Here is a 23,333-nt window from a genome sequence, read left to right as displayed (position 1 = left end):
AAAATTTAGTTCCCTTTTATACCAAATCAACAATAAATGTTCTAGAAATCGGATCGAAAACCGATATCATATTTTTGAGATAATCTATTTGAAATTTAATATTATCGAAATGGTGATAGAAAATGAAAATCCTCCTCCTGCCTCCAAGAATAAGAGATACCTCATTCGTGTTATATTCCGCCAAGATTTATTCAGTGCTGTTTTTCGAAAACTTTCACATGTCAAAAGTCAGACTAAGAAGCGGGCTAATCTCCATTTGCACATTCTCACAACATTTTTGCTTGGATTTTAGCGGGCTGCCATTTTGAATGAGCTCTGGAAAAATAAACGCGGCGTCTTCAAGCAACTATTGATTTCATGGGAACTTTTTTTCAGAAATTTAATTTCTGAATATATTTTTAATAAAAGAGTTCTTTGTACCACTCGCTCAAAATATGGAAACAAGCAAAGATGCCATCTTCCAATTTGCGAAATTGCTTTCCAAACACTCAGCTTTGGTTTTTTGCTTTCACTAGCAACAAAAACCTCTTCTCAAAATAGCCGCTCAGACGATTGCGAGCACAAACAATTTTGATATTTGCATTGCCACTAATTTATTTGGAGGTGCAGTTTCCGACTTCGGTGCGGTGTTAATTTTGTTTGGTGGAAACAGATTACTCAAACTGGCTAGAATGGATGAGCCCGTTCGCTGGCCACAGAACGCGATTGTGGCCTTTTCACGCACCCAAAGCGGCTCAATTTTTTGCTTGTAATCCGCAAAAGCCTACATCTGCTATTACCTCGCTGGACATGTAGCTGGCAGGACTGACAGTTCTTACAAGAATCGAAAGTGTTGAACAATGGGCAGTTTATTGTATGTACTTTAGCAGAAGTTTGAATAAATTAATACAGTCATTTGATAACTAACAAGTTCAATTTTCATATTTACAGAAAAAATTCGATCAAACAACTCTTGCTTCAACGAGGTCGTTTTCTGTGGCGAGTTTCTGGTGAAGATACGATTGTTCCGCCCAGGCGCCGTCATTTTGCTTGATGAAGAATTTACTTTCTTTGGCGATTTTCTGATCGTGGAATTTCTTCATTAGATGGGCCAGGGTAGCTTCTTCGATGCGGATTACAAATGTCTCGTTTTTGTAGTGGTAGATGACTTTCGTCTGCTTTGGGGGCTGATTTGGGGGTTTTTCTTGCTGACTTTCCAGGTCGGAAATCAATCTCCTTTTGATGGCGTTGATCTCGTCGGAATTTTCGCATGCACGATGGTCGACCTTGAGCGAATCAAGACCGGAATCGGAGCTCAGAACGGAAGAACCAACATGGCGAGTGGGTCGAGTGTGCTGCTTTGGTGGTGGAGGAAGCACAGCTGCTTTGGCGTCAGGTTTGATGATGGAGACTCGTTTCGTATTGATGTCTAGTTGGGGAGAGCTGGTATGATTCCTCTCGAGCCAGTCGCCAACCTAGGAATTATAGGTTTCTTGGAAGAAATTGGGATAATGAATTTACCTTTGTGTTGTAAGAATCTTTCGAAACAGGAAGTTTCCACTTGGGCGAGCTTTTTGGCTTGAGGACGGTGGGTACAACTTCAGTCGATTCCTGAAAATTTGAATTTTTAATTTTATAATTGAGAACAACGAATTTCGGATTTGAAATTTCAAAAGGTGCTTTCCCGAGTAAATATAAACAGTAAGATTTTCCGCAATTAACGCGTCATTAGAAGCCGAGGTGCCAACGGCGGGGGCGACTTTGATGTACTCGATTGATCTAACAAACGGATGCTAACCCCCTCTAAGCGACATAAATAGACGCAACAGATGATTTTCCAAGAAACTGTAAGTGACTGTTTTTACTTACGGAAACGAGCCGGTTGAGTTTTTCGATGAGCCGTTCAGCGAAGATATCTGGGCGTTTCGTGGCAATTTCTGCTTCTTTTACTGGTCGAGGAGTCAGTTTCTTGGAGCTCGAATTGGTGTCGGAATCAGTTGGAAACATCGAATTCTAGGGACAAATTTTATTTTTCGATTTCTTAAAATTTTTACTCACCAAAGAAAGAATTTCCGGAACTCGATCGTTAGCCGGTTTTCTTGCCTTGACAAAAGACAGAAAATGCTTCAGCTTCAATTGACTCTCAATCTCGGCCATAAGCGTGATCATCGTTGATTTCACGAGATTTGCCTTCACCCGCATTTCTTCGACTTTCTCGATTGTGCTGGTAGTTGTCTTTCTTAGCGAAGTAAGCTGATTTGAAGTACTGGGGAAATTGTTGATTTGTTTTGCGTAGCTGAGAGCGATCTTGTTGCAGCACTTGATATTCCATTTCAAGAATTTGGGAGGGACATCTTGAGAGGCTTTCCTCGAAAACTCTGCTCGATAGCCACGGATCGTCAGCCAGAGTTTTAGCAGATGATAGCCTTCTGAAGACTCTGTGGACGAAGAGGAGGAAGATGAAGAAGAGTCCGAGCTGCTCAGGAAGTTGAGAAAGTCCTCAATCCCCGAGCGGGACTCGATCAACTCCGCGAACGAGTGGTAGAAACCTAAATTAACAAGTTATATTTTTTTTTTTGAAATTGAAGTTCCATTTGACTGGAGATCGTGGATTTCCGAGACTTTCCCGCGTGCGTAAATGGTAAATCCTTGTAAATTCAAATGTATGTTGTCACGTGCTAATGCACGGGCCGGTGATTATATAATTTAACCGGTTGACGGGCGTTAATACAACCGCGGAAGTGTCACCTCGAGTGTCTCCACGCTTATTTTCATTCAAGCCGGATACCAGCTCGTTTTTGACCTTGGAGGGGAAGTGGCCAAAACCACGCACCTTTGTCCTCTTCGAATAATTATTCTTTCGAGAGGATAGAGCTGCGGAAATGTAGCGCGGTGGGAATAAATTATATCTTCCACTGGCAGTGGAGCAAAAACACGATTCCCATCTTTGCGATGATCATTCACCGGAACACATTCGAATAATTTCTATTCAAACAGAATAAAAATAGAATATCCATCTTTATTTATTCCATAATTTCATCAGATGCGCAGTGCGCTGGAAAGAGAAGAGTCTAAAATTCCCGACTATGCCTAATAAAAAATGCAGCCGCATCTTAATTCAGCCGAGAACCGCCAGGTCTGACCGCGACGAGCATTTTGCACAAATTTGGCCACTTTATCCCGCCCCACCACCTCCACCACGCGTCTGCCTCGGATTACACCGCAAGAAGGAATACCCTAAATAGGCTTTAATTCTCTTCCGCGGTTTCTTCTTCGCACCCACCAATTCTCCACGCCTGGAAAAAGATGATTCCCTGGCTCAAGCTCAAAATCACTCAGACCATTCGAATTTGAAGATTGCTTTCTTCAGGCAATGCTTTCTTCGGATCAGCTGCAGCGAACAAATCGCTCCTGCTCTCAGATTACGCAACCCAGTCCGGATGATCCGCCGCTTACGGCTCAAAGTCCTATCGACCCTCATCACCTTACAAATTACCATTTTCACAGCTTTTAGGCCTTACGTATTCGAGCAAGCGAAAATGGGTTTATTTGCGATAAAGGTTTTATGGTCAGACACCTGAGAGGCAACTTCCGCACCTTCAGGTTAATTTTCCAAGGCGATAAGGCTAACTCTGGCACGATAACGGATTCGCGCGTGCCCGGGCACAAGTAAGCAAGCAAGGCCGGATTTTTGATATGATGATAAAATACAGCACCCGTGTGAAAGGACCTAAACACAATGGCGCTGTCAGCGGGCCAAACACCATTTTAATCGCCCATTATCAAGAATTTTTTATTTCGAGCAGCGTAAAAATAATTTCCGGCTCGCTAATTTCTAATTGAAAAGCTGTTATTCTAAAGTTATGAATAATAACTGTACATCCTCTTAGAAAGTGTCGAAAATATAAGAATCGAGCTTGATTCAGGTGGTGGAGAAATCAACCATAATCCGTCAAATTGTGGCTGGCCGGGTCCACCACAAGTGTTTATAGCGCTGCCTCGGAGGAGGTGGTGCTGGCTGAAGAAGGGCCCTGGAGTATCCTCGGTTTTGTTGCCTCCAAACAAACTGCCCGATGACAAAGTACCAAACCCTACTGAATTTCCAAACACGAAAAGCCCTCCGCCCAAGCGGAAGCAGCCCATTTTAGTAAATACTCAAAAGTCTACGAAATTTAACCACTTGTTGACAAAAGCCGAATAGTTGGTGTTTTCATAAGCCCGCTGTTTTTCTTTCTGTATTTTAGGAACACTGGAGGAAAATCAAAGTTGAAGCCACAAAATGAAATTGGTCTTTTTCTTTCGTTTCAACTTGAAACTTTCAAGGGTGTTTTTTTATTGAGAATTTTCTGGTGAAGGAAGGACTTGCCCTTCTTGGTGATATTTACGTTTTAGTGTTTTGCGATAAGATCAGCGCGGTGGCCGACATTTTATTTGGGCGTAACTCAGCATTATGCAAATTTCGCGAAAATATTTGGCCCCGGACGGATCGTGATTTCGCGAATTTTGTTGGAGCTCGGATGCGATGGATTAGACCGGGCGGTGGCTGAGCCCGCATTTGGGTTAATCTGCCATATGACGGCGAGTGATAATTTCCCCTCGCAAGTGAAAATATCAACCGAGATCAGCCAGCGCGAATCAATTTAGACCCGAGCAAATCCAACGCCAAATATATCCTAAAAACCGACTGAAGGAACACGTAGTTCTGACTCCTTCAAGCTTAATTTCGCGCTATGCGGTCGATTAATTCTTGACAAATAATTGGTGACACCAAACTATGCCCCGCCAAGAATAAGAGCCCAGCATTAAAATTCTATCTGGCGCTAAGTGTCAACCTTTTCCCGAGGAATCGAATTTGTCCCTTCCAAATCGAGAGGGCCCGAAATTTTCATGTCGCAAATTGGCGGTTGTCCGAGGTGACAATCGAAAGGGGGAAACCATAATTTCGCCTCGCGATCCCTCCTTGAGGCTGCAATTACCCTATTGCCCGCGAAGTATATTTATGAAGGGTGCGTTTTTTCGTGTTTGTAAACACCGCAGCAGGATGAGTTACGCTCCGGCTATTGCTTGTTGTCACACGCGGTTACCTGCAGTACTCAAAGGCGTATAAATAATTTTGCAGCGCGACAAGGGTCTTATAATCCGAGTTACGCTCGGTGAGAGACGCGTGCACGTGACCATGCTCATCGGAGCGGCCATTGATTTGTTGTGCGTAAAATACAGTAATGAGGCTGCATTGACAGCTGGGCTGACTGTAACTGCTCCGAAACCCCGTGAGGATACTCCGGAGGTTATCCCTCAAAAAAACAAAAAAGAAGCGCCACAAGTTCAATTAACTTTTTTATTCTTTCTCATCCCCAGGCCACCTTGACGCTATGAATAATTAAAACGATCATAAGCATAACCTTCCCACGTGAGGGCCTGCCGTCACCGATATGTTATCTTCTGTCAGTAATTAATTTTCGCGCAAATAACAAATTATCATTCTGCCTTCATTAAAAATAAATCCTCCGCAAATTGGGCAATTTGTCTGGCGCCGAAGTGCATTTTTAGCTCATCTGAAAATCAAATTTTGATTATTCAATTCTTGAGCCAAGAAATTTCTTAGCCAAGCTTTCAGGAGGAGAAAATCACTTTCACAAATAAGGATTTCCCTTAATTTCTAATTCGAAAAATCTGCTATTTGTCAGAGCTCTTTTGATAGCCAGTTAATCCTTTAATTAGCTCTTATTATCAGCACGTCCTCATCCTTTTTCTTTCATAACAAAACTTTACCCTTCGTAAATAATTAAAAAACAGCCGGATGAGCCACTCACTGTCAGATGAAGCCAGCTTATCCGGGTCGAAATTAGATCCGTCAGCGACGATTAACAGGTTGGTTTTGACAAGTTCTCCTCTTGATGGAGTGGCCCCAGTCAAGAGTCGGTCCTTGGGGGCTTGTATTTGCGGAAACACTCGAGAATGCCTTCTCAGGATTGTAGCTGAACAAAATGGTGTCTTTTTTGGCACTGTGGCGAATTCGCCAGAAATATAGATTTCAATGAGTGCTTCAGAATGAGTCTCAAGAAAAGCGTATGTTTTGGCTGACACTTTCTAGTCGGTTCGGGTGTGGTCCCCCAGAAGGACCAATTCTCCACCACGTAGCTCAACGACAAGCTAGTATCATCGCAATTATCGCCATTTTCGCACCGATAAGCGCATAAATGAAAATAAAATAATGAAAAAGGGATGCGCGATAAGATCCAACAACAAGCCCAAAACAAACCTGCACCACCAGGCATCATCGAAATGGCCACAATCTCGACGATTCAACAATTAACCCGCGGTCGGCATCGGAATCCTTCAATTTGAAGTAGATGGTGCTCAAAAGTATCAGATAGAAAATTAACCCCTTTGGAATCACGGGACTAAAAATCCCTACACTTACAAAAACGCGATCCTAACTCTAACCCTAACCCTAAAAATCATCGGGAAAAGTCTCGGCTCCATATCATATCATATAGCTACTCATGGTAATCTCTATGTACTGTATTTTATTCAGGAATATCTTAAATCTTTACCTTTACTTGTTTCTGACGTTTTCGGCTGCATATCTCTAGTATCATATGAATCCGTGCTCTCTTTAGGTGGAATTTTCGCAGTTTTTTAAAGCTCTTGGTTGAAAAAATGCAGTTATGTTTTATTATTATTATTCCAACTGGGCAAAAATTGCTCAGAATCAAGGGGAAAGTCCTCAATGGCCAGGGAGCTTTCGGAGCGCGTTGCTAGCGGCGCTAAAGAGCCGATGCGCGGAGGCGCTAAACAACTCGCCGCGGCGAAAATGGGACGAAGAACACCCGCTGACGCGCAACTTGCGCCCAGCCCACCTTGTCGACGGCATCATCAAATGACTATCCATAAACAAGGATAACCATGACACAAGATGATCATATGCGCGTTCTCTTTCTCTCTCTTTGCAGTCGAAAATAAGCGTTTACGATGGCCCAAAAAGCTGTTAAAACTTGCGAAGAAGAAGAATCGAAAATCAAGAACAACCTCTTTCTCAGATATTACATCTTTATTCGTCCCTAACCAACTAATAAATAGGCCTTCTCTTTGCGGAATCGTAAAAGTTCTTCTTTTAAAATGATTTTTCAGAGGCATGGAATTTTCAAAGCAAAGTGGTCGCAGGTGAATCTCGTCAATAATCTCGCTCCTCGTGTCATTGGTGACAATTAGCTCTGGACACAAGGCCATCCAGAAAAGGGCTGAGCCGATACAGCCAAGGATATAATGAGCAGTTATGCGAGAAAGCGATCGATGTTTGGAGCCACTTGGCACTTGATTGCCTTTGCTTAGGTGAAAGTTCAAAATTCGAGTCTCCAGTTTTTTCAATATTCTTTTGAGAAAAACATAATCGTAAAGGAAACCTTCTATGTACAAAAGGTGCGGAGCAGATCACTCAAAGCTACCACAGCCGTGCGACGAAATGATGAATATTTGACGGGGTTAATTAGGCAAGTGCACAAATTGGCACAGATTCCCCGTGACAACCGACGAGCACGTATAAAAATTTAACTCCCAGAGCAGAATTGAAACAGCTGTTTACAAAACACGACCTATTTTGAAATCTTCATCAGAAACGCTCAAGACTTTCAAAAGAAAAGGACATTTCTACAGCCTTTCAAAGAAAAAACAAGCAAGAAAATGGCAGGGAAAGAATAAAATGCATTATTCAACTACTTTGAGAAGCCCCTCCTCATTAGCATTCTTGCTCTCGCTCATCAGAATAGTTAGCATAGCCATTCAAACCTCAGAGTATTTTTTATCTCTCTGACGTTTTCTCAAGAATCGAGCCCCAATCAAGCCCCTACTTGACGCCACTGACGTCTTGGACCACCAGAAGAGAGAGGCCAAGGCCACCAGCAAACAGCAACTTTCGAATAATTTGAGGCTCAGCGCGAAAATGATGTTGACATTTTCACTTTTTTCGCTGATACGCGGCCAAAAAAAAAGACGCCTCTGAAAAGGGTTGAGATAATAAACAAATCACCGGGCAAATAAGGCGAACAATGATTACAATTAGTTTATTTTGAATCCCGTGGAGTGCACCTTTGAGGCGGATTAGCTTCTGGTGAAAATATTACAATGTTTATCCTGGTATTCAATTTGTACGATGTTTTTTCTTCAATAAAACGTCTCTTTTTGTCATTCGTAATTTTTGGCTTGATAAAAACCGACTTACTTTGTGTATAAGGGTTCAGAAACCTGTGAAAAAACCTGAGTCAGGATCTCGAAAAGCTTTTATTAAAACCTGCGTAGACTTTTCAGGACCCTGACTCAGGTTTCTGCACAGGTTATGAAGCCTAACAGTTGATCTATACTCTCACGCAGTGTTTATAAAAATCCTGTACTGTGTATCATGCTCGGAAGTTGCGGTGGCTCAGACAAGCCCGCAGAGCACAATATGCACATCCGGCTGATCCGCTAATCCGGATCTCTTTAGCAATTTCTTCCCAGCTGTTTAGACATGTCTACATCTCGTTAACCCAGGTCTTACGAGTATTGGTAAGGCTGCAGTTCCAGCAGAGCGGGTTTAATCCATTCCCCTCACCTTGGATTAGCGTTTCGAGGATCGCTGCACCTGCGAAGGGTCGGTGGCACTTGGCCCAAATTGCCATCTGACAATCCTTTCCGGAATCGCCCCTAGTTCTCAGCAGATTATGAAGTCATTAGAAGAAAACCAACAGAGAGGCGCTTTTCTTTTTTCATTTTTCTCGAAATTGGTCAGCCGCATCAGAAATAGTCGCAGCAGCTTTTTCCCAGCGCTGAATTCGGCCACCCTGCGTCTACTGAATATCAGCGACACGTGACAGTCATAACGTGTTCCAAATGATACAAAAATTCAAGTGCCGGCTGCTCGAGGAGCCAATACTTAAACATAATAGGGCGGGAATTTCACGGGAAGTGGAAAGGAGCAAGATATTTCAGGAAGGGAGGTGAAATGGAATGTCCACTCGGAAATCCATCATTTTCACGAGTTATAAGTATAGTTATTACGAGTTTTTATACGGCAACCCTTTTATAAAAGCCATTCCAGGACCCTGACTCAGGTTTCTACACAGGTTGTCGAGCCTTATGGTTATTGCGAGACTTTAACCATGGGCTCAGAAACCTGTTAAGAAACCTGAGTCAGGGTCAATGCTTTTTCATTTAAGCGCTTTCAGGACCCTGAGTCAGGTTTCTATGCAGGTTTCTGAGCCGAGCTCCATACAGATCGACTTAAAAATTAGACCTTCCTTTTTACCTACAAAATGGGTTGTATTGTTGACAAGAAAATAATGGCGAATCGAAGAAATAATTAGATCTTGCCTTAAAGAGCAAGGTCTCCCACCGATCCGAGCGACCAAGGCGGTACAACGTGTGAAATCTCTTGTCAACAGGTGCTTCCGTGAGCCCTATACCTGGAAGAAAATTTTGAACTTCCGAAGGGCGGAAAATTCAATTTGAAAATTTTCTCCACCGCGCTGCAAATTGAACCAAGCTCGCGCCTAATCGGGTTTTGGCCGACAACATCCGTTCTTTCCTTCTCCCGTTGCTGCTTTCACGGAATTTCTACAGAGCAGGGCATAAATTTACAAGTTGGATTTGGCGGAAGCTCGTGTGAACAAACATTATTCCGCATTTTCACTGTTTCACGATCGTGTGATAGGAAACTCGGCTTCTGGTCACTTTCCAACTTCCGCTTTTTTCTCCGCAAACAGAAACTTTTTGGCTGGCGAGTGTATGAGACCCGAGTGCTAAGCCATTTATTTTCCCATTTATGTGACAGATTACGAGATCAATAAATAGTAAACGGCGCTTGAACCATCTCACCATCAGATGACTTGATAATGGATGGTTCCAGCTCGGCAACCTGTGCAAAAACCTGAGTCAGGGTCCTGAGCGCTGTATCAAAGCTCTCTCAAGACCCTGACTCAGGTTTAAACACAGGTTGCCGGTCCAAGGTCCCTAAGTTGGAGAGTCCGGACGCATTTTTTGATAAATCCGATTGTTATCTATTTTTCGGACTATCCGGGTCGTCGCTTATCCCACCACGCGAGTAAGCTTTCAGACCTCAGCTAATCCGATCAATTTTGCTCTCCTCAATTTCCGAAATATGTACCCACCACTGTATCACTTTAATTGGCTTACTTCGTTGGCAGAAAATTGGCAACACCGAAAACAGATAAAACTTTGTGGTCCTGAGATAATGTCACGGCGGGAAATCATGTCGCTAGAATAACTTCTGCTGTCAAAATTCTTGTTTTATTTACGACCTGGGCTTGGAAACATTTGTAGAAAACCTGAGTCAGGGTCCTGAAAGAGCTTTAATGAAAAGCCGCATCCGAAAATCTAGGATTATATTTAATTCTAGTGAAGCCGCTTTGCGGCTTCATTAAAAAAAAGCCGCTACGCGGCTTTTCACTTTAGTTCTCTCAGGGCCCTGACTCAGGATTTCACGATAAGTTCTATGATTGCAACGCATCAAAATATTAATTTTTATTGCTTATTTTTTGCATTATTTCTAAGAGTATTGATATTTTTTGATGACCCTTGATTATTTTTTTCTTGGCAGAGGAAATTTAAATAGCACTCTAGGAAACGCTGAAGCACCTTTTGTGGCAAAACTTTAACACGTTAGTGTTCGGTAACAATACGTTTATGCCAGAGCACAGTGTCTCAAGTGCTGGACAAAAAGTTATTTGTTCAAGCTGGCTAAGTGGGCAGCGCGCTCGTGCTCGCACTGCACCAACACCACCACCAGTACGGCACCGGACTGAGAAAATAAATCCCTTCCACCTTTTCGCACTAATCTAATCCACTCATTTCCGCGAGGCGAAAAAGTTGAGGGGATTAATTCCTCGTTTACAAAATTTTATTGCTTTCACGATTGATTTATGGGGCACAAGAAATTAATACTTTTTCAGATGACCACGTGACAAAACTAAAATTTTGAGGCGATAAAAATTTTTTTTATATCTTTCTTATGATATCCAAGCTTGAATTACTGAATGAAATGGGTCAATCTTGGCTCTCCAACCTGTGAAGAAACCTGAGTCAGGGTTATAAAAGAGCGTAACCGAAGAGCCGCGTAGCGGCTTTTTAAAAAACGAAGCCGCAAAGCGGCTTCGCCAAAATATCCGTGAGAATCTGCATTTGCTTTCCTATTCAGACCCTGACTGAGGATTTTACGCAGGTTATCGATCGGAGCTGCTAATTTTCTCCAAAAAGGACTTTCTTATCTCGAGCCTGTCTGTATTTGAAGATGTTCTAGTACCCTACATATATACGAAGGGATCATTTGTAAACCCCTTTTTTCGTAAAATTTGCACGAGCGGAATGCAGGCGCCAGACTGGGTGAGTGTTTTTTGGTGGAGCGATTTAGGCGCCGCGGATTCCGCAAGAAATAACTTGTTTTCACGATGAAAAAGTCAAAAAACTCGCGCAAAGGTCAACGGAGAAGGTGTTGTTTATTTCAGAAATCCATCGAGCGGGTCTAAATAAAAAGCAACAAAATCGCCGTTGAATAATTTTTCTTCCCTCGAATTCATGAGCTCTTCATTTGGCTGCTTTCCACTTTGAGCAAATCGCTAATTGCATCTAAATCCGGCTGTTAGTTCAACTTATCTTCCCATTTCCGGTGTCAAGGGCCAATTTTGACACGAGCGGTTTTTAGTTATCGCTTTGGCCATCATGTGGAACCATAATCTTCCGGAAATGTCGACCAAACTGACCAAGGTCGAGAGCACCTGCGAGCTACCTGTTGAATATCGTAATCTTAAAATTGGCGATTATACTTGTATAAAAACAACTTTACTACCACTATCGCGATTTTATTCCCTGATATTCTTTTGTATACCAGAGTTACGAATTTGCTGAGCTGAGTGAGCTGAGCTAGCTAAGTGAGCTGAGTAGTCGCTCAGCTCAGCTCGGCTCAGTGATTTTTGATAATGATCTGCTCAGTTCAGCTCAATTATTTTCGAACATAATCTGTTCTGCTGAGCTCACCTCAGACAATTATCACTTAGCTCAGCTTAGCTCAATGATTTTAACACAATTTTACTACTTAAAATACAGCAAGAAACAGCTCAGCTCAACCAGCTCAGCTCAGCTCTAATTAGGGTCCGCTTGGCTCAGCTCAGGTCAACTACCTCAAAAAAGTCTGCTCAGCGCAGCTCCGCTCAATGACGTCTGAAAAAGGCCAGCTCAGCTCAGCTCAGTGACCTCCGAAATAGGCCAGCTCAGCTCAGGTTAGCTCAGAGAAATTTTTACCTAGGTCAGCTCAGCAAAAATAATGCAAAATTTCCAACTCTGTAGTATACATCTATCGACAGTAGGAATCCTTAGCGAGTAAAACAGTGTGATAGTGATGAGAATGGGCGGAAAAACGTCAAGTGCTGGGAATCCGACCTCGGCCTACCCTTTCGAGTGCTCATGCGATCGCGGCATTTCGCATAATCCTGTTACTTTATTACAAAATCCCGGCTCATGACCCCGGACGAGCCGTTCTCCTGCACCTGCCGAATCTTTTCTTCCACTGAATGACGGTAGAACGAGGAAGAAGAATGAAGAATTTAAAATTTTAAGAAATTGGCATAGGAATCAAATTGGCGGAAATTATTCGAAATTTCAGCACCGGTAATGCGCCCCGGTAATGAGTGGTGGTTGCAGCGTTCAAATTGGTAATTTGGGCCACTTTGCTTGGCCCCGATCGAATCTGACAAACTGCTCATTACTACCCAACAACATCTGCCGAATTTGGTTTTGGGGCTTTTTCAGGAATTTACATCTTACTAGTGAATTGCTTCCAATAACCAAACTTCGGGGTATTTTAGAAACTCCTGAAATTGAGATAGAAATCAGAGCTTCTAATTCACTTTCTCGGAAGTGAATTTGACATTTCTGAATGTTGTGCTAGGCTGTCTCCGGATGGTGCAAATGTGACGCGGGTGGTGTTGGTTTTAGTGGCAAGTCAGAGGCCGCAGCCGGCCGAGGATCATCTTTCCGGACGGAGGACACTAAACCAGAAGGATCGTCGCTAATGCCTCCGTCTTTACGGTCCCTGCCGACCCTATCAAGATCACGTCGGCCAGAGCACAAATAAAGCAGAACTTCTGATCCGCTTCCAATTTACGCCGTCCCGTAAACAAGACTCAAATCGGCGGCGGTGCTTATTTTTCCAAAATTACCGCGGACAGAATCCATTGTTCATAAAATAACTCTTCCAAAGAAGAGATTCTTGATTCCCCCAAAAACGAAGTACAGCAGTAATTAGGGGACAAAAAGCGTGCAAGATCCTTTCCAAATCCGCACATAAAACCACAACATGATCCTAAAATAACCTTCGTGACTGAGTGACAAAACAATGAGGTCATTTACAAAAAAAAATCGTCCATGGTGCCAAGGAAGATCTGGCTGACATTGTTTTCGGACTCAGTAGGCAGTGAAAGAGCACATTCTTTTCATTCTAGCGCGTTCTGAAGAACCGGTGCACCTGCTAAACTCGGATAATGGCCTTGGATTAAACTCTTAGCGGACAGAAGTGACCGACCGAATCAGGAAATCCGGATAAACAACAGCTGTTTTTCTTTTCCAGAATAGAAAATAATGATCATCGCAATTCGATTATTAGGGAACTCAATCCTAAAGACCCGGAAACAGTAAAAATGGTTGGTTGCCAAAACGCTAGCAACCTTTCTTTAGGTAGGAGTCAAAGGTTTTGTCACCATTACTGACATTTGGCCCCTCTTCGAAATCCAAAAATCCTCGACTGCTTCCGCTCGAGCACGATCCCTCTTCCGGACGCAAACTTATTGCTCCATTTTGACAGGGGACACAACAACTTAGCGTAGTTCGTGTTTGTCCCAAAATATTTCCTCGCGTGTTTAAGTGTTAAATATACATTCATTTTGGCTCTAATTATCCTCGTTGCTCTAGGTCCAAGATGCAGCTGTCTTGCCACGTTCCCATGAAGCTCGAGATGGCTAGATCAATTTGACAAGTACATACTTCTTCATAAACTCTTCTCCAAGATATGTTTGTTCAGCGAAATAAGTATTCAAGAGTTTTTTTCCAGTTTTATTTCCATAATTTTGAAGAAACAAATTGATTAGCATTTTTGGCGTGGCATTGACGCCAGTTAATTTCGAGGAAGTCATGGCTCGTCTCCATATAATATGTTGGTAATCTTTTAACCAAATATTTTCAGCCACGCGTTGGGGAGAAATATATTCTCGATTTTGTTTTGGCGGTTTAGCTCCCGGAAGCCTGCCGATAACTGCAACATGCATTAATCGGATCAAGTGCCTGAGTTCCGGCCCGTATGCCTGACTCCGCCAGCTACCACTAGAATGCCTACTCAGGATGCCGAGATGCCATTTCCCCGCCCGCCCGAATTTTTTGGCGAATTTTTTTAGGGCTTCGGATGTGACAGCTAACACGACATCCGGAACTGCGGATGTCGCTAAATGCATCCAGACCTGTTGTTGACCTCGATCCATTTTGTTGCCCAGGAAGAAAAATTGGGAAATAAGAAATTTCAAATGACCTCTGGTTGATTTTAACAATCGATTTTAGTGTCTTCTTATTGAAAAGTCTATATCGGGCAAGCTCTATAAAGGAAAGAAAAATATTGAAATCAACAAGGACTCATCTTATTTATGCTAGTAGAATTCGTCTTAATTCTTAGTTGTATCATGAAGATTTCCAAAAGAAAAAAAATCATAGAACATTGTATTTTTCATTCGTCAGTAGTTGAAAAGTTCATGTGCCATGTGGTTCGATCATGCGCGATGCGATCTACCGTTAACGACCGCTGCTCAATCAGAGCGTAAAGTAAACCAACCGGACGGTCGCAAGATGGCCAACGTCGTATAAATCTGGTGTCGACGATCCTCAGAGCATCAAATAATCAGCTTCTCTTCTCAACACAACAAAAGAAAAAGCAAAGAGACAAACTAACGAACCAACAAAAATGAAGGTCCTCAGCCTCTTCTTCACCCTCAGCTGTGCCCTCGACGAGATGCTTCTCATGATGATGATGCAGCAACAGCAGCAAGTCGCTCCTGGCCAGACTTCTCAAATGAACATGATGCTTCCCCTTCTTCTCATGGACTCAGACGACAACTCGACCGACAACTCTCTCGCTCTCATGATGATGATGATGCAAGGCGGCAGCACCTCGGACATGAACTCGATCCTTCCTCTTCTTCTCCTCTCCGACGATGACTCTTCTGACGACGGCATCGACTTCACCAGCTTCTTCCTCTTCTCCTCCATGCTCCAGACCGATTGCGCTACTTCCACCGACGACCAGTTCAACATGATGCTTCCAATGCTTCTCATGGGCGACGACAACAGCACTTCCTCCGATTTGATGCTCATGATGATGATGCAGACCATGGGTGACTCTCCCGTCGGAATGGACAACATCATGCCCCTCCTCTTCCTCCTCGACGACGACTCCAGTGACTCCAGCGACAGCATCTTGCTTATGGTCCTCCTCAACTCGATGACCGGCGGCCTCAACTCCCAGCAAGGATTCGACAACAACTTCAACATGATGCTCCCTCTTCTCCTCATGGACGACGACAGCTCTTCCGACAGCAGCTCCACCGACATGCTCGTTCTCATGATGGCTATGCAATCTCAAGCCCCCAACTCTGCTTTCGGCACCGACATGATGCTCCCTCTTCTTCTTATGGACGACAGCGGCGACAACGAGACCCTCCTCTTCTTCATGATGATGAACCAAGGCAAAACAAAGTGCGAGCCCGAGGTCGTCTATGTCCAGCCTGAGCCAGAAGTCGTCGTTGTTCAACCCGAGCCCGAAGTGCAGACCGTCTTCCGAACCTGGAGAGTCAACGCTGATGGCACCCGAGAACTCATCGACGAATCTACCCAGTAATCGCTCGACAATCTCCCCGCTTTTCAAAGTCAACTGTTGACCTTATTATTCTTCCTTCTTTTTCCGTTCTTCAAAATATCTTCTTATGTTTTCTTCTCATCACAAAGCCATAAATAAAATGCTCGAACAACAACTATTTTCGATTGACGTTTTACTGCAAAATTCACTTGGCATCGCAGGTTAAAATTTATGAGTGAGCAAATTCCAACCGTTGCATGTTAGATCTATGACGCTTAATTCAGATGCGATAGAGAGAAAACAATGTGGCCGAATTCGGATAATGATAATTTTCATAATTGTTCCTCACCGCCTGACTTTACAATCAACGAGTAATTACCTACATTTCATCTATTGTTAAAATTTCAAAGAGGTGTCCGATGCCAGAAATCAATAAATCTTTCTTTCGGCTGTACGACGATTATTTGGAGCACCGCGATTTTATGTTTGGGTTGGATATCTCTCGTTCAAAGAGGAATATATCTTCAGGAACGTCAGTAGAGAAACGAGTATAAGAATATTTGTGGTCTTTGAAATGACTCCTTAAAGATTACCTCCTTTGTTCTTGCGTTTTCACTAGCTCTGACGTCTGGAACTGTCTTCTACCTAATTCTTCCTTCTTGCCTTGAAAACAGGTAAACCTCACCCGATGCGTAAACACTCATTATTTCTTTAGGGAGTATTTAGTTGCGGAACACATAACATTGCGACACGTCGGGACAATAATGAGCGGCTGCGTTTGGTTTTTCTTCATCTTCGATCGTCTCGGAAACTTTTTCTTTGCGAGAAAGGTTCTCAATACTCATGAGCTGGATATCGATGAAAATCAACAACGAAAATCTCAGCTTCGAAATTCCATGATGGCCAAAGATGGTAAAACATAAAAAACAGCTTGTTTTAAACAGTTTTAGATATGAAACAGCTCGAAAGTCAAATTGAAGGATCAAGACTGACTCAATCAGGAGGCCATCTGTATTACCAGTCTGCTAGAATGAGCAAACGATTTACTGGTAGAACAACTTTCCTAACAAATGTCACCGGTCAAACTGGAATATCAATGACCTCAGCAACGACTGGAATTACTCAACTATCAGGTAAACGAAATTTCTTCTAGCAATATTCTATTTTGAAAAGACATGGTTCGAAGTGGAAGAATCGGATATCCATCAAAGAAGGAAGCAAAACTCGAGGGACTGTTCGACATCAAGCCAATGGGTCTTTTAATGGCTTCTTCAAATTTGATTGGAATGTTTATTCTTGGATTGACGATGACTTCCACGATGAACTTTTCAGTCGCCGAAGGAATTTGCGTAGTCGTTACGCTTTTCTTTCACGAAATAACTCAAAAGCTCTCAGACTACATTCACTATCAGGTACGCCGATTCTAGTTCACCGACGAATTTTCCTTATTTAAGGAACATGGACTGAACTCTTTTCACGCAGTCGTCTGGAATGCTGTCTCTAGTTTGTCAATTTATGGAGGTTGCGCGCTTGGAATAGGAATGGCTTCAGTCAACTAAGATATGAATTTCTCTTAATTGAAAAGAAGCCCCAAACAGTCGTCGAGAATTCGTACACTTCCGAGTGGCTTTTTACATTGGCAGCTGGGTTCCTTCTATACTGCGCCTTTGGAATCACCATGCCTCAGTTAGAACAGTCTGAAGCCCTTCTTATTGCGGCTGAATGCTCACCAGGAAGTTTGTAACTTCACAAAGACGCATACTGAGCGGGTATTTTAGAGGCATTTGCTATTCAAAACTTCGGCATGTTTTGCGGATACTTGTTTTGCGCGCTGATGGCTTATGAAGAATTTGAGAGCTCAAACTTGCCTTGGTGATATTTTTCTTTAATCAAATACTTTGTGTATAAATGAGAAAGAATAATGAAGAAATTGGTGAAGAATAAATAAATAATTAGAAAACAGTGAAAAATTTTGCCTTGTCTCCTCGGAATTGAATGTTGCCATCCGTCGGAAATTGGTCCAAACAAGCATGAGAAGGTTGACCAGAGCATCTAAAATTGAATAAATTTCGGAATAAAAAGTGGTAAATCTTACTTGGGAAATTTTGACCGGGACGTTCCATAAGTAGTTTTTAAAGAGTCCACGTGAGGCACGTGCTTTAGCACTTCGTCCCCGTATTTTCTTCCGTACTGGCCAGGATTATCCGGTCCAGGAACCCACCAACCGTCAATTTTCACCTTTGTTTGAGCTCTTCCTTTTAGGACTTGATGTCCGCAGAGTGTGGTATTGATAAATTTCGCATAGTGATCAGTGCTGAAGTGGGCCGCTTTATGCTGAATCACAAACTATAAAATATTTCAGGCAAGTCTTACTTGTATCAAAACATATCCTTCATTCCCTTCGCCAGTTTTAGGGCCCGTGCTGACTTCCATTCCATACTTTTCCTTCAAAGCAGGAACGACTAACTTCTTCACCTTCTCGTGAATTAACGCGTCAAACGGCATATCCACAATGTGGATTCCACATCAGTATCCCAGGGAAGCTGGCCACCTGGCATTTTCATACTAGCAAGAGCTTGGCCGCAGTAGAGGCAAAGATCAAGCTTGTGCTTTTCGAATTCTTCGGCAACTGCCATCACCATTCCAGTCAAAGATGTCAAGCAACAAGGTGGCTGTTTTAAGGTTCTTTATCAATTCTAATTTCCTTTCAAAATATCTGTTTCTAAAGAACCATGCCTGCGCAAGCGCTTTATTCTGATAAGCAGACGTGCTGCATTGAATATTGGCTTCGTTGCAGGTAAATTCATAATTGTCCTTGTTGCTATCGATATTGAAGTTTGTTAGTTTGAACATTCTCGAAAGTCGTATAAAGTTTTTGCGATCCACTTTGCTTTCTTTTTGGTAGAACATGCAGTCTGGGCAGTGTACGAATCGAACTCTGTCGTTGAGTTTCAGAAGGACTTCCAGGCGATCGGGCCATTTTGCGAGCCTTTCTGTTTCGTCTTCAGTTATTTCCTCCAAGAGTTCTTTTCGAACAACAACAGGGCCAGAGCCAACATCACAGTGCATAATACTCCTAATCGACTTGTAGTATCCATCCCAAATGTCAAGAGTGTAGTTGCTCACGTGGATATGGCCACAGTTGCTCAACCAGTGACCATTTTCATCAACGGACGAGCCAGAGATGATATCTGCGTTTTGAGCTTCTGCTTCTCTGACCATTCGCATCAGATTTGCGTCTTCAGCGTCGAAATCGTACAGATCAAATGCAAGTAGAACATATGGGGTTGAAATATTCTTGTCAGTTGATTTTAGTCCAGCATCTTCAATCTTATCGATGACTGATTTTTCCACGCCTAAGTTAATAAAACTGAGCACATCATCTGGATATTTGGGGACGTCGTCGCAGTCGTCAATCCAATGACGCGTTTGAACTTTTGGAAGGTGCTCCGAAAGCTCATCACAAACTAGCCGTCTAGGCTCGTACCCCGCCCGCGAAATATTATAATCTTCTGCATCTCGCTGAAAGCTACCAAAGTTATTGATCACTGGAATATCTACGAAATCGACGTCTTTTGCATCTGCAGGTACATCCGATGCATCTTCCCAGTTTGTTTTCAGAAGTCTTATTGCAATATCTTCGCGAGTTTCTTCGGCAATTTTTTGGTTGTTTTCTATCAGAGATTCTTGATTGCATTTTTCGCAGACCTGACATTCCGGGCAGGTCTTAGGCTCTGGGCAGGGCTTATGCTTTGGGCAGGGTTCCGGCTTTTCACATGGCGAACAGGATTCACATTTTGGACAATGAGGGGCTGGGACTTGAACACTTTCTTTGATTGTCACAAATATTTCTTCAAGAACTAGAGTTGTGTCTGCATCAAGCTTCTCGTCCAAATGATCATTCCATATTTCCTTTTGATAAGTTTTTGAATTTAATCCTTAAAAAATAACTTATAATTTATGTGTTTCCCCTAACCCTAACCCTAAACCTAGCCCAAGCCTAAATTTCGAACGAGAGTCGTGGTTAAAAGTAAATCTCACAAACTTTTTCCTTTAAAATCTCTGCTCTTGAGGACGGGAACTCTTCGTTTAAGATGACATAATCTCTGACAAGAAAAAATGAAGCAAAGAAAAGGAAGGCCAGGGAGGAGACAGCAATAAACCCTCGAATCTGCAACATCTGAAAAACATCAGTGGAACAATTTGAGAAGAACTGAAGTCAGTGCTCTACAATTTCAAACCTCTGAATTCGGTCCAGAAATGCAAGGCGGCCGAATGCAGTACCGGACCTAATTCAGATTATAATGACTCCTGCGAAGTGGCCGGTTAATACGATGTTTTTTTTTTGCCGGAACTCTTCCTTATTTGGTCATTTTTGACTTTCGTCGGACGGCCCTTGTTTTCAAGCTGCAAAAAACCGGCTCTCTTCTGAAAACTGTTGTTTCACCTTTCATCTGTCGGGGCGACCCCGACGAACGACCACGTACTAATACCGTTGATCACAAATGAAGAATTCGAGAGCTCAAACTTTGGTGATGAGTTTCTTTAATTAAATACTTTGTGTAAAAATGAGGAATAATAATGAAGAAATTGGTGAAAAATAAACTAATAATTAGAAAACAGTAAAAAGTTTTGCTTTGTCGCCTCGGAATTGAATGTTTCCATCCGTCGGAAATTGGTCCAAACAAGCATGTGAAGGTTGACCAGAGCATCTTAAATTCAATTAATTTCAGAAAAAGGGGAAAAGTTTACTTGGGAAATTTTGGCCGAGAAGTTCCATAAGCAGTTTTTGAAGAGACCACGTGAGGCACGTGCTTTAAAACTTCGTCTCCGTAAATTCTTCCATACTGGCCAGGATTATCCGGCCCAGGAACCCACCAACCGTCAATTTTCACTTTTGTTTGAGCCCTTCCTTTTAGGACTTGATGACCGCAGTGTGTGGTTTCCACAAATTTTGCATAGTTGTCTGTAGTGAAGCCAGTCGCTTTGTGCTTTATCACAAAATAAAAAAATATTTTTAAATGGCCGTCTTACTCTTATCAAAACAAATCCTTCATTTCCATCGCCGTTCTTCGGGCCCGTGGTAACTTCCAGTCCGTACTTTTCCTCCAAAGCTGGAACGACTAACTTCTTTACTTCTTCGTGAATTAACGCGTCGTGCGGCATATCTACGTCGGTATCCCACGGCAGCTGCCCTCCTGGCATTTTTATACTTGCCAGAATTTGACCGCAATAGAGGCAAAGATCGAGCTTCTGCTTTTCGAATTCTTCGGCGACTGCCATCATCATTCCGGTCAAAGCGGTCAAGCAACAGGGTGGCTGTTTTATGGTTCCTTATAAATTCTACTACTTGTCTGCCCGAATCGAAGGAACCATGCCTGTGCAAGCGCTTGATTTTCATATCCCGACTTACTGCATTGAATTTTCGCTTCGTTGCACGTAAATTCATAATTGTCCTTGTTGCTATCGATATTGAAATTCGTAAGTTTGAACATTCTCGAAAGTCGTATGAAATTATTCCGCTCCACTTTGCTTTCCTTCTGGTAGAACATGCAGTCTGGGCAATGCACGAACCGAACTCTATCGTTGAGCTTCAGAAGAACTTCTAAGCGGTCAGGCCATTTTGCGAGTCGGTTAATTTCTTCTTCGCTTATTTCTTCCAGAAGCTCTTTTCTAACAACGATAGGGCCAGAACCGACATCGCAATGCATAATGCTCCTTATTGACTTGTAATATCCGTCCCAGATATCAAGAGTGTAGTTGCTCACGTGGATATGGCCACAGTTGCTCACCCAGTGACCATTCTCATCAACAGACGAGCCAGAGATGATATCTGCGTTTTGAGCTTCTGCTTCTCTGACCATTCGCATTAGATTGGTGTCTTCAGCGTCGAAATCAAATAGATCAATGGCCAGTAGAACATATGGAGTAGAAATATCTTTCCCCGGTATCTTCAGTCCCGCATCTTCAAGTTTATCCGAAACTGATTTTTCCAAGCCTAAGTTAATAAAGCTGAGCACATCATCTGGATATTTGGGAACGTCGTCGCAGTCGTCAATCCAATGACGCGTTTGAACTTTTGGAAGGTGCTCGGAAAGCTCATCGCAAACTAGCCGTCTAGGCTCGTAGCCAGTCCGCGAAATATTGTAATCTTCTGCATCCCGCTGGAAGCTGCCGAAGTTGTTGATCACTGGAATATCGACGAAATCGACGTGTTTTGCATCGTCTGGTACATTCGATGCATCTTCCCAGTTTGTTTTAAGAAGTCTAATTGCAATATCTTCGGCAGTTTCTTCGACGAGCGATTTGTTGTTTTGAATGAAAGATTCTTGATCGCATTTTTCGCAAATTTGACATTCCGGACAGGGCTTAGGCTTCGGGCAGGGCTCCGGTTTTTCGCATGGCGAACAGGACTCACATTCTGGGCATTTTGGGCAATGAGGGGCTGGGACTTGAGTACTTTCTTTGATTGCCACCAATATTTCTTCAAGAACTAGGGTTGTATCTGCATCAAGCTTCTCGTCCAAGTGATTATTCCATATTTCCTTTCGGTAAGTTTGGGAATGAATTATAATTAACTAATTCGGGATTAATAAACCCTCTTGAGGCGGATCATTTCGATATTTATAGTAAATAAACGTACCCGTTAAAAGTAAAACAGATTACATATTGACTTCTTAGCATATTTTTTTGGGACTTAACTTTCGATCTTTCGATGTTTTCGTTCAACATGAGTTTCACAAACTCTTTCCTTTAGAATCTCTGCTCTTGACGACGAGAATTCTTCGTTCAAAATTACAAAATCTCTGAGAAGAAAAAAGGATGCAATGAAAACGAAGAGCAGCGAGGCGACAGCAATAAAACCTCGAATCTGCATCATCGGAAAAACATCAGCGGAACAATTTGAGAAGGACTGAAGTCAGTGCTCTACAATTTGAGACCTCTAAAATCGGTACAGAGATGCCCCGCGGGCAAATTCAGTACCGGACCTAATGCAGATTATAGCAAATGCTGTTAACTGGTCGGTAAAAGCGACGAAGGTTTGCCGGAGCTTTACCTTATTAGGATATTTTCGATTTATGTCGGACTGGGCTTGTTTTCAAGCTGCAAAAAGCCGACTCTCGTCTCCGTCACTTAACAACAAACTGCAAGTAAAAAATTGTGAAATATTTTTATTTTATGAAAGTTTTCCGATTAATAATCGAATATGAACTTAAACATAAGTAAACAATTTCAACTTGTCTTTTCGAAATTGAATGTTTCCATCATTATGAAACTGCTCCAAACAGGCGTGAGAAGGTGTTCCCGTGCACCTTGAAAATATGGAATTGGAAGTTGCGTGAAACAGTACCTTGGAAATTTGGCCTCGAGGTCCGCATAAGCAGCTCCCTCAAAGTGCGTAACGTGTTGAAGAATTTCATCTCCATATTCTCTGGCATAGGCTCCGGGGTTGTCGGGAGCGGGAAACCAC

At 42.7% G+C, this 23,333-nt stretch overlaps 6 protein-coding genes across 6 annotated transcripts; 2 read left to right on the top strand and 4 right to left on the bottom strand.

Moving 5' to 3' along the window:
• Positions 1–843: 843 nt before the first annotated feature.
• On the bottom strand, positions 844–6,686 carry LOC145697286 (uncharacterized). Its single transcript, XM_081774472.1, has 5 exons — positions 6,537–6,686; positions 2,038–2,528; positions 1,849–1,992; positions 1,501–1,590; positions 844–1,454 (listed from the first exon to the last, which is right to left on the bottom strand). The coding sequence occupies exons 1-5, from the start codon at positions 6,565–6,567 to the stop codon at positions 942–944; spliced, it is 1,269 nt and encodes a 422-aa protein (XP_081630598.1). The 5' UTR covers positions 6,568–6,686; the 3' UTR covers positions 844–941.
• An 8,228-nt stretch (positions 6,687–14,914) lies between these two features.
• Positions 14,915–15,960, top strand: LOC145697300 (uncharacterized). Its single transcript, XM_081774486.1, has one exon. It carries the CDS (start codon positions 14,972–14,974, stop codon positions 15,902–15,904), a length of 933 nt encoding a protein of 310 aa, XP_081630612.1. The 5' UTR covers positions 14,915–14,971; the 3' UTR covers positions 15,905–15,960.
• Positions 15,961–16,390: 430 nt separating this feature from the next.
• Positions 16,391–17,421, top strand: LOC145698465 (uncharacterized). Its single transcript, XM_081775668.1, has 5 exons — positions 16,391–16,536; positions 16,578–16,774; positions 16,813–16,995; positions 17,036–17,274; positions 17,317–17,421. Exons 2-5 carry the CDS (start codon positions 16,627–16,629, stop codon positions 17,419–17,421), a joined length of 675 nt encoding a protein of 224 aa, XP_081631794.1. The 5' UTR covers positions 16,391–16,536; positions 16,578–16,626.
• A 305-nt stretch (positions 17,422–17,726) lies between these two features.
• LOC145696697 (uncharacterized) lies at positions 17,727–18,368 on the bottom strand. Its single transcript, XM_081773777.1, has 3 exons — positions 18,236–18,368; positions 17,958–18,196; positions 17,727–17,914 (listed from the first exon to the last, which is right to left on the bottom strand). Exons 1-3 carry the CDS (start codon positions 18,365–18,367, stop codon positions 17,815–17,817), a joined length of 471 nt encoding a protein of 156 aa, XP_081629903.1. The 5' UTR covers position 18,368; the 3' UTR covers positions 17,727–17,814.
• A 2,056-nt stretch (positions 18,369–20,424) lies between these two features.
• LOC145699429 (uncharacterized) lies at positions 20,425–21,179 on the bottom strand. The gene is made up of 3 exons (XM_081776702.1): positions 20,897–21,179; positions 20,615–20,853; positions 20,425–20,574 (listed from the first exon to the last, which is right to left on the bottom strand). Exons 1-3 carry the CDS (start codon positions 21,149–21,151, stop codon positions 20,475–20,477), a joined length of 594 nt encoding a protein of 197 aa, XP_081632828.1. The 5' UTR covers positions 21,152–21,179; the 3' UTR covers positions 20,425–20,474.
• A 7-nt stretch (positions 21,180–21,186) lies between these two features.
• Positions 21,187–22,866, bottom strand: LOC145700799 (uncharacterized). Its single transcript, XM_081778123.1, has 2 exons — positions 22,620–22,866; positions 21,187–22,413 (listed from the first exon to the last, which is right to left on the bottom strand). The coding sequence occupies exons 1-2, from the start codon at positions 22,740–22,742 to the stop codon at positions 21,187–21,189; spliced, it is 1,350 nt and encodes a 449-aa protein (XP_081634249.1). The 5' UTR covers positions 22,743–22,866.
• Between the last annotated feature and the right edge of the window lie 467 nt (positions 22,867–23,333).

Source organism: Oikopleura dioica, chromosome 2, assembly GCF_907165135.1.
Source record: "Oikopleura dioica chromosome 2, OKI2018_I68_1.0, whole genome shotgun sequence".
Taxonomy (NCBI): domain Eukaryota; kingdom Metazoa; phylum Chordata; class Appendicularia; order Copelata; family Oikopleuridae; genus Oikopleura; species Oikopleura dioica.
This window is presented reverse-complemented; position numbering and strand designations above follow the sequence as displayed.

Bases quoted from the DNA above. Each gene is read 5' to 3' on its own strand.
- LOC145697300 (XM_081774486.1), top strand. From the start codon at position 14,972: ATGAAGGTCCTCAGCCTCTTCTTCACCCTCAGCTGTGCCCTCGACGAG.
- LOC145697286 (XM_081774472.1), bottom strand. From the start codon at position 6,567: ATGCAGCCGAAAACGTCAGAAACAAGTAAAG. The intron at 1,591-1,848 runs GTAAGTAAAAAC...TCAAATTTTCAG, and splicing joins AACTCAACCGGCTCGTTTCC to GAATCGACTGAAGTTGTACC. The intron at 1,455-1,500 runs GTAAATTCATTA...TATAATTCCTAG, and splicing joins AAGATTCTTACAACACAAAG to GTTGGCGACTGGCTCGAGAG.
- LOC145696697 (XM_081773777.1), bottom strand. From the start codon at position 18,367: ATGCCGTTTGACGCGTTAATTCACGAGAAGGTGAAGAAGTTAGTCGTT. The intron at 18,197-18,235 runs GTAAGACTTGCC...TTTGTGATTCAG, and splicing joins AAGGATATGTTTTGATACAA to CATAAAGCGGCCCACTTCAG. The intron at 17,915-17,957 runs GTAAGATTTACC...ATTCAATTTTAG, and splicing joins TCCCGGTCAAAATTTCCCAA to ATGCTCTGGTCAACCTTCTC.
- LOC145698465 (XM_081775668.1), top strand. From the start codon at position 16,627: ATGAGCGGCTGCGTTTGGTTTTTCTTCATCTTCGATCGTCTCGGAAAC. The intron at 16,775-16,812 runs GTAAAACATAAA...AAACAGTTTTAG, and splicing joins TTCCATGATGGCCAAAGATG to ATATGAAACAGCTCGAAAGT. The intron at 17,275-17,316 runs GTACGCCGATTC...TCCTTATTTAAG, and splicing joins CAGACTACATTCACTATCAG to GAACATGGACTGAACTCTTT.
- LOC145700799 (XM_081778123.1), bottom strand. From the start codon at position 22,742: ATGATGCAGATTCGAGGTTTTATTGCTGTCGCCTCGCTGCTCTTCGTT. The intron at 22,414-22,619 runs CTAAAGGAAAGA...TCCCAAACTTAC, and splicing joins CGTCGTCAAGAGCAGAGATT to CGAAAGGAAATATGGAATAA.
- LOC145699429 (XM_081776702.1), bottom strand. From the start codon at position 21,151: ATGATGATGGCAGTCGCCGAAGAATTCGAAAAGCAGAAGCTCGATCTT. The intron at 20,854-20,896 runs GTAAGACGGCCA...TTTGTGATAAAG, and splicing joins AAGGATTTGTTTTGATAAGA to CACAAAGCGACTGGCTTCAC. The intron at 20,575-20,614 runs GTAAACTTTTCC...ATTGAATTTAAG, and splicing joins TCTCGGCCAAAATTTCCCAA to ATGCTCTGGTCAACCTTCAC.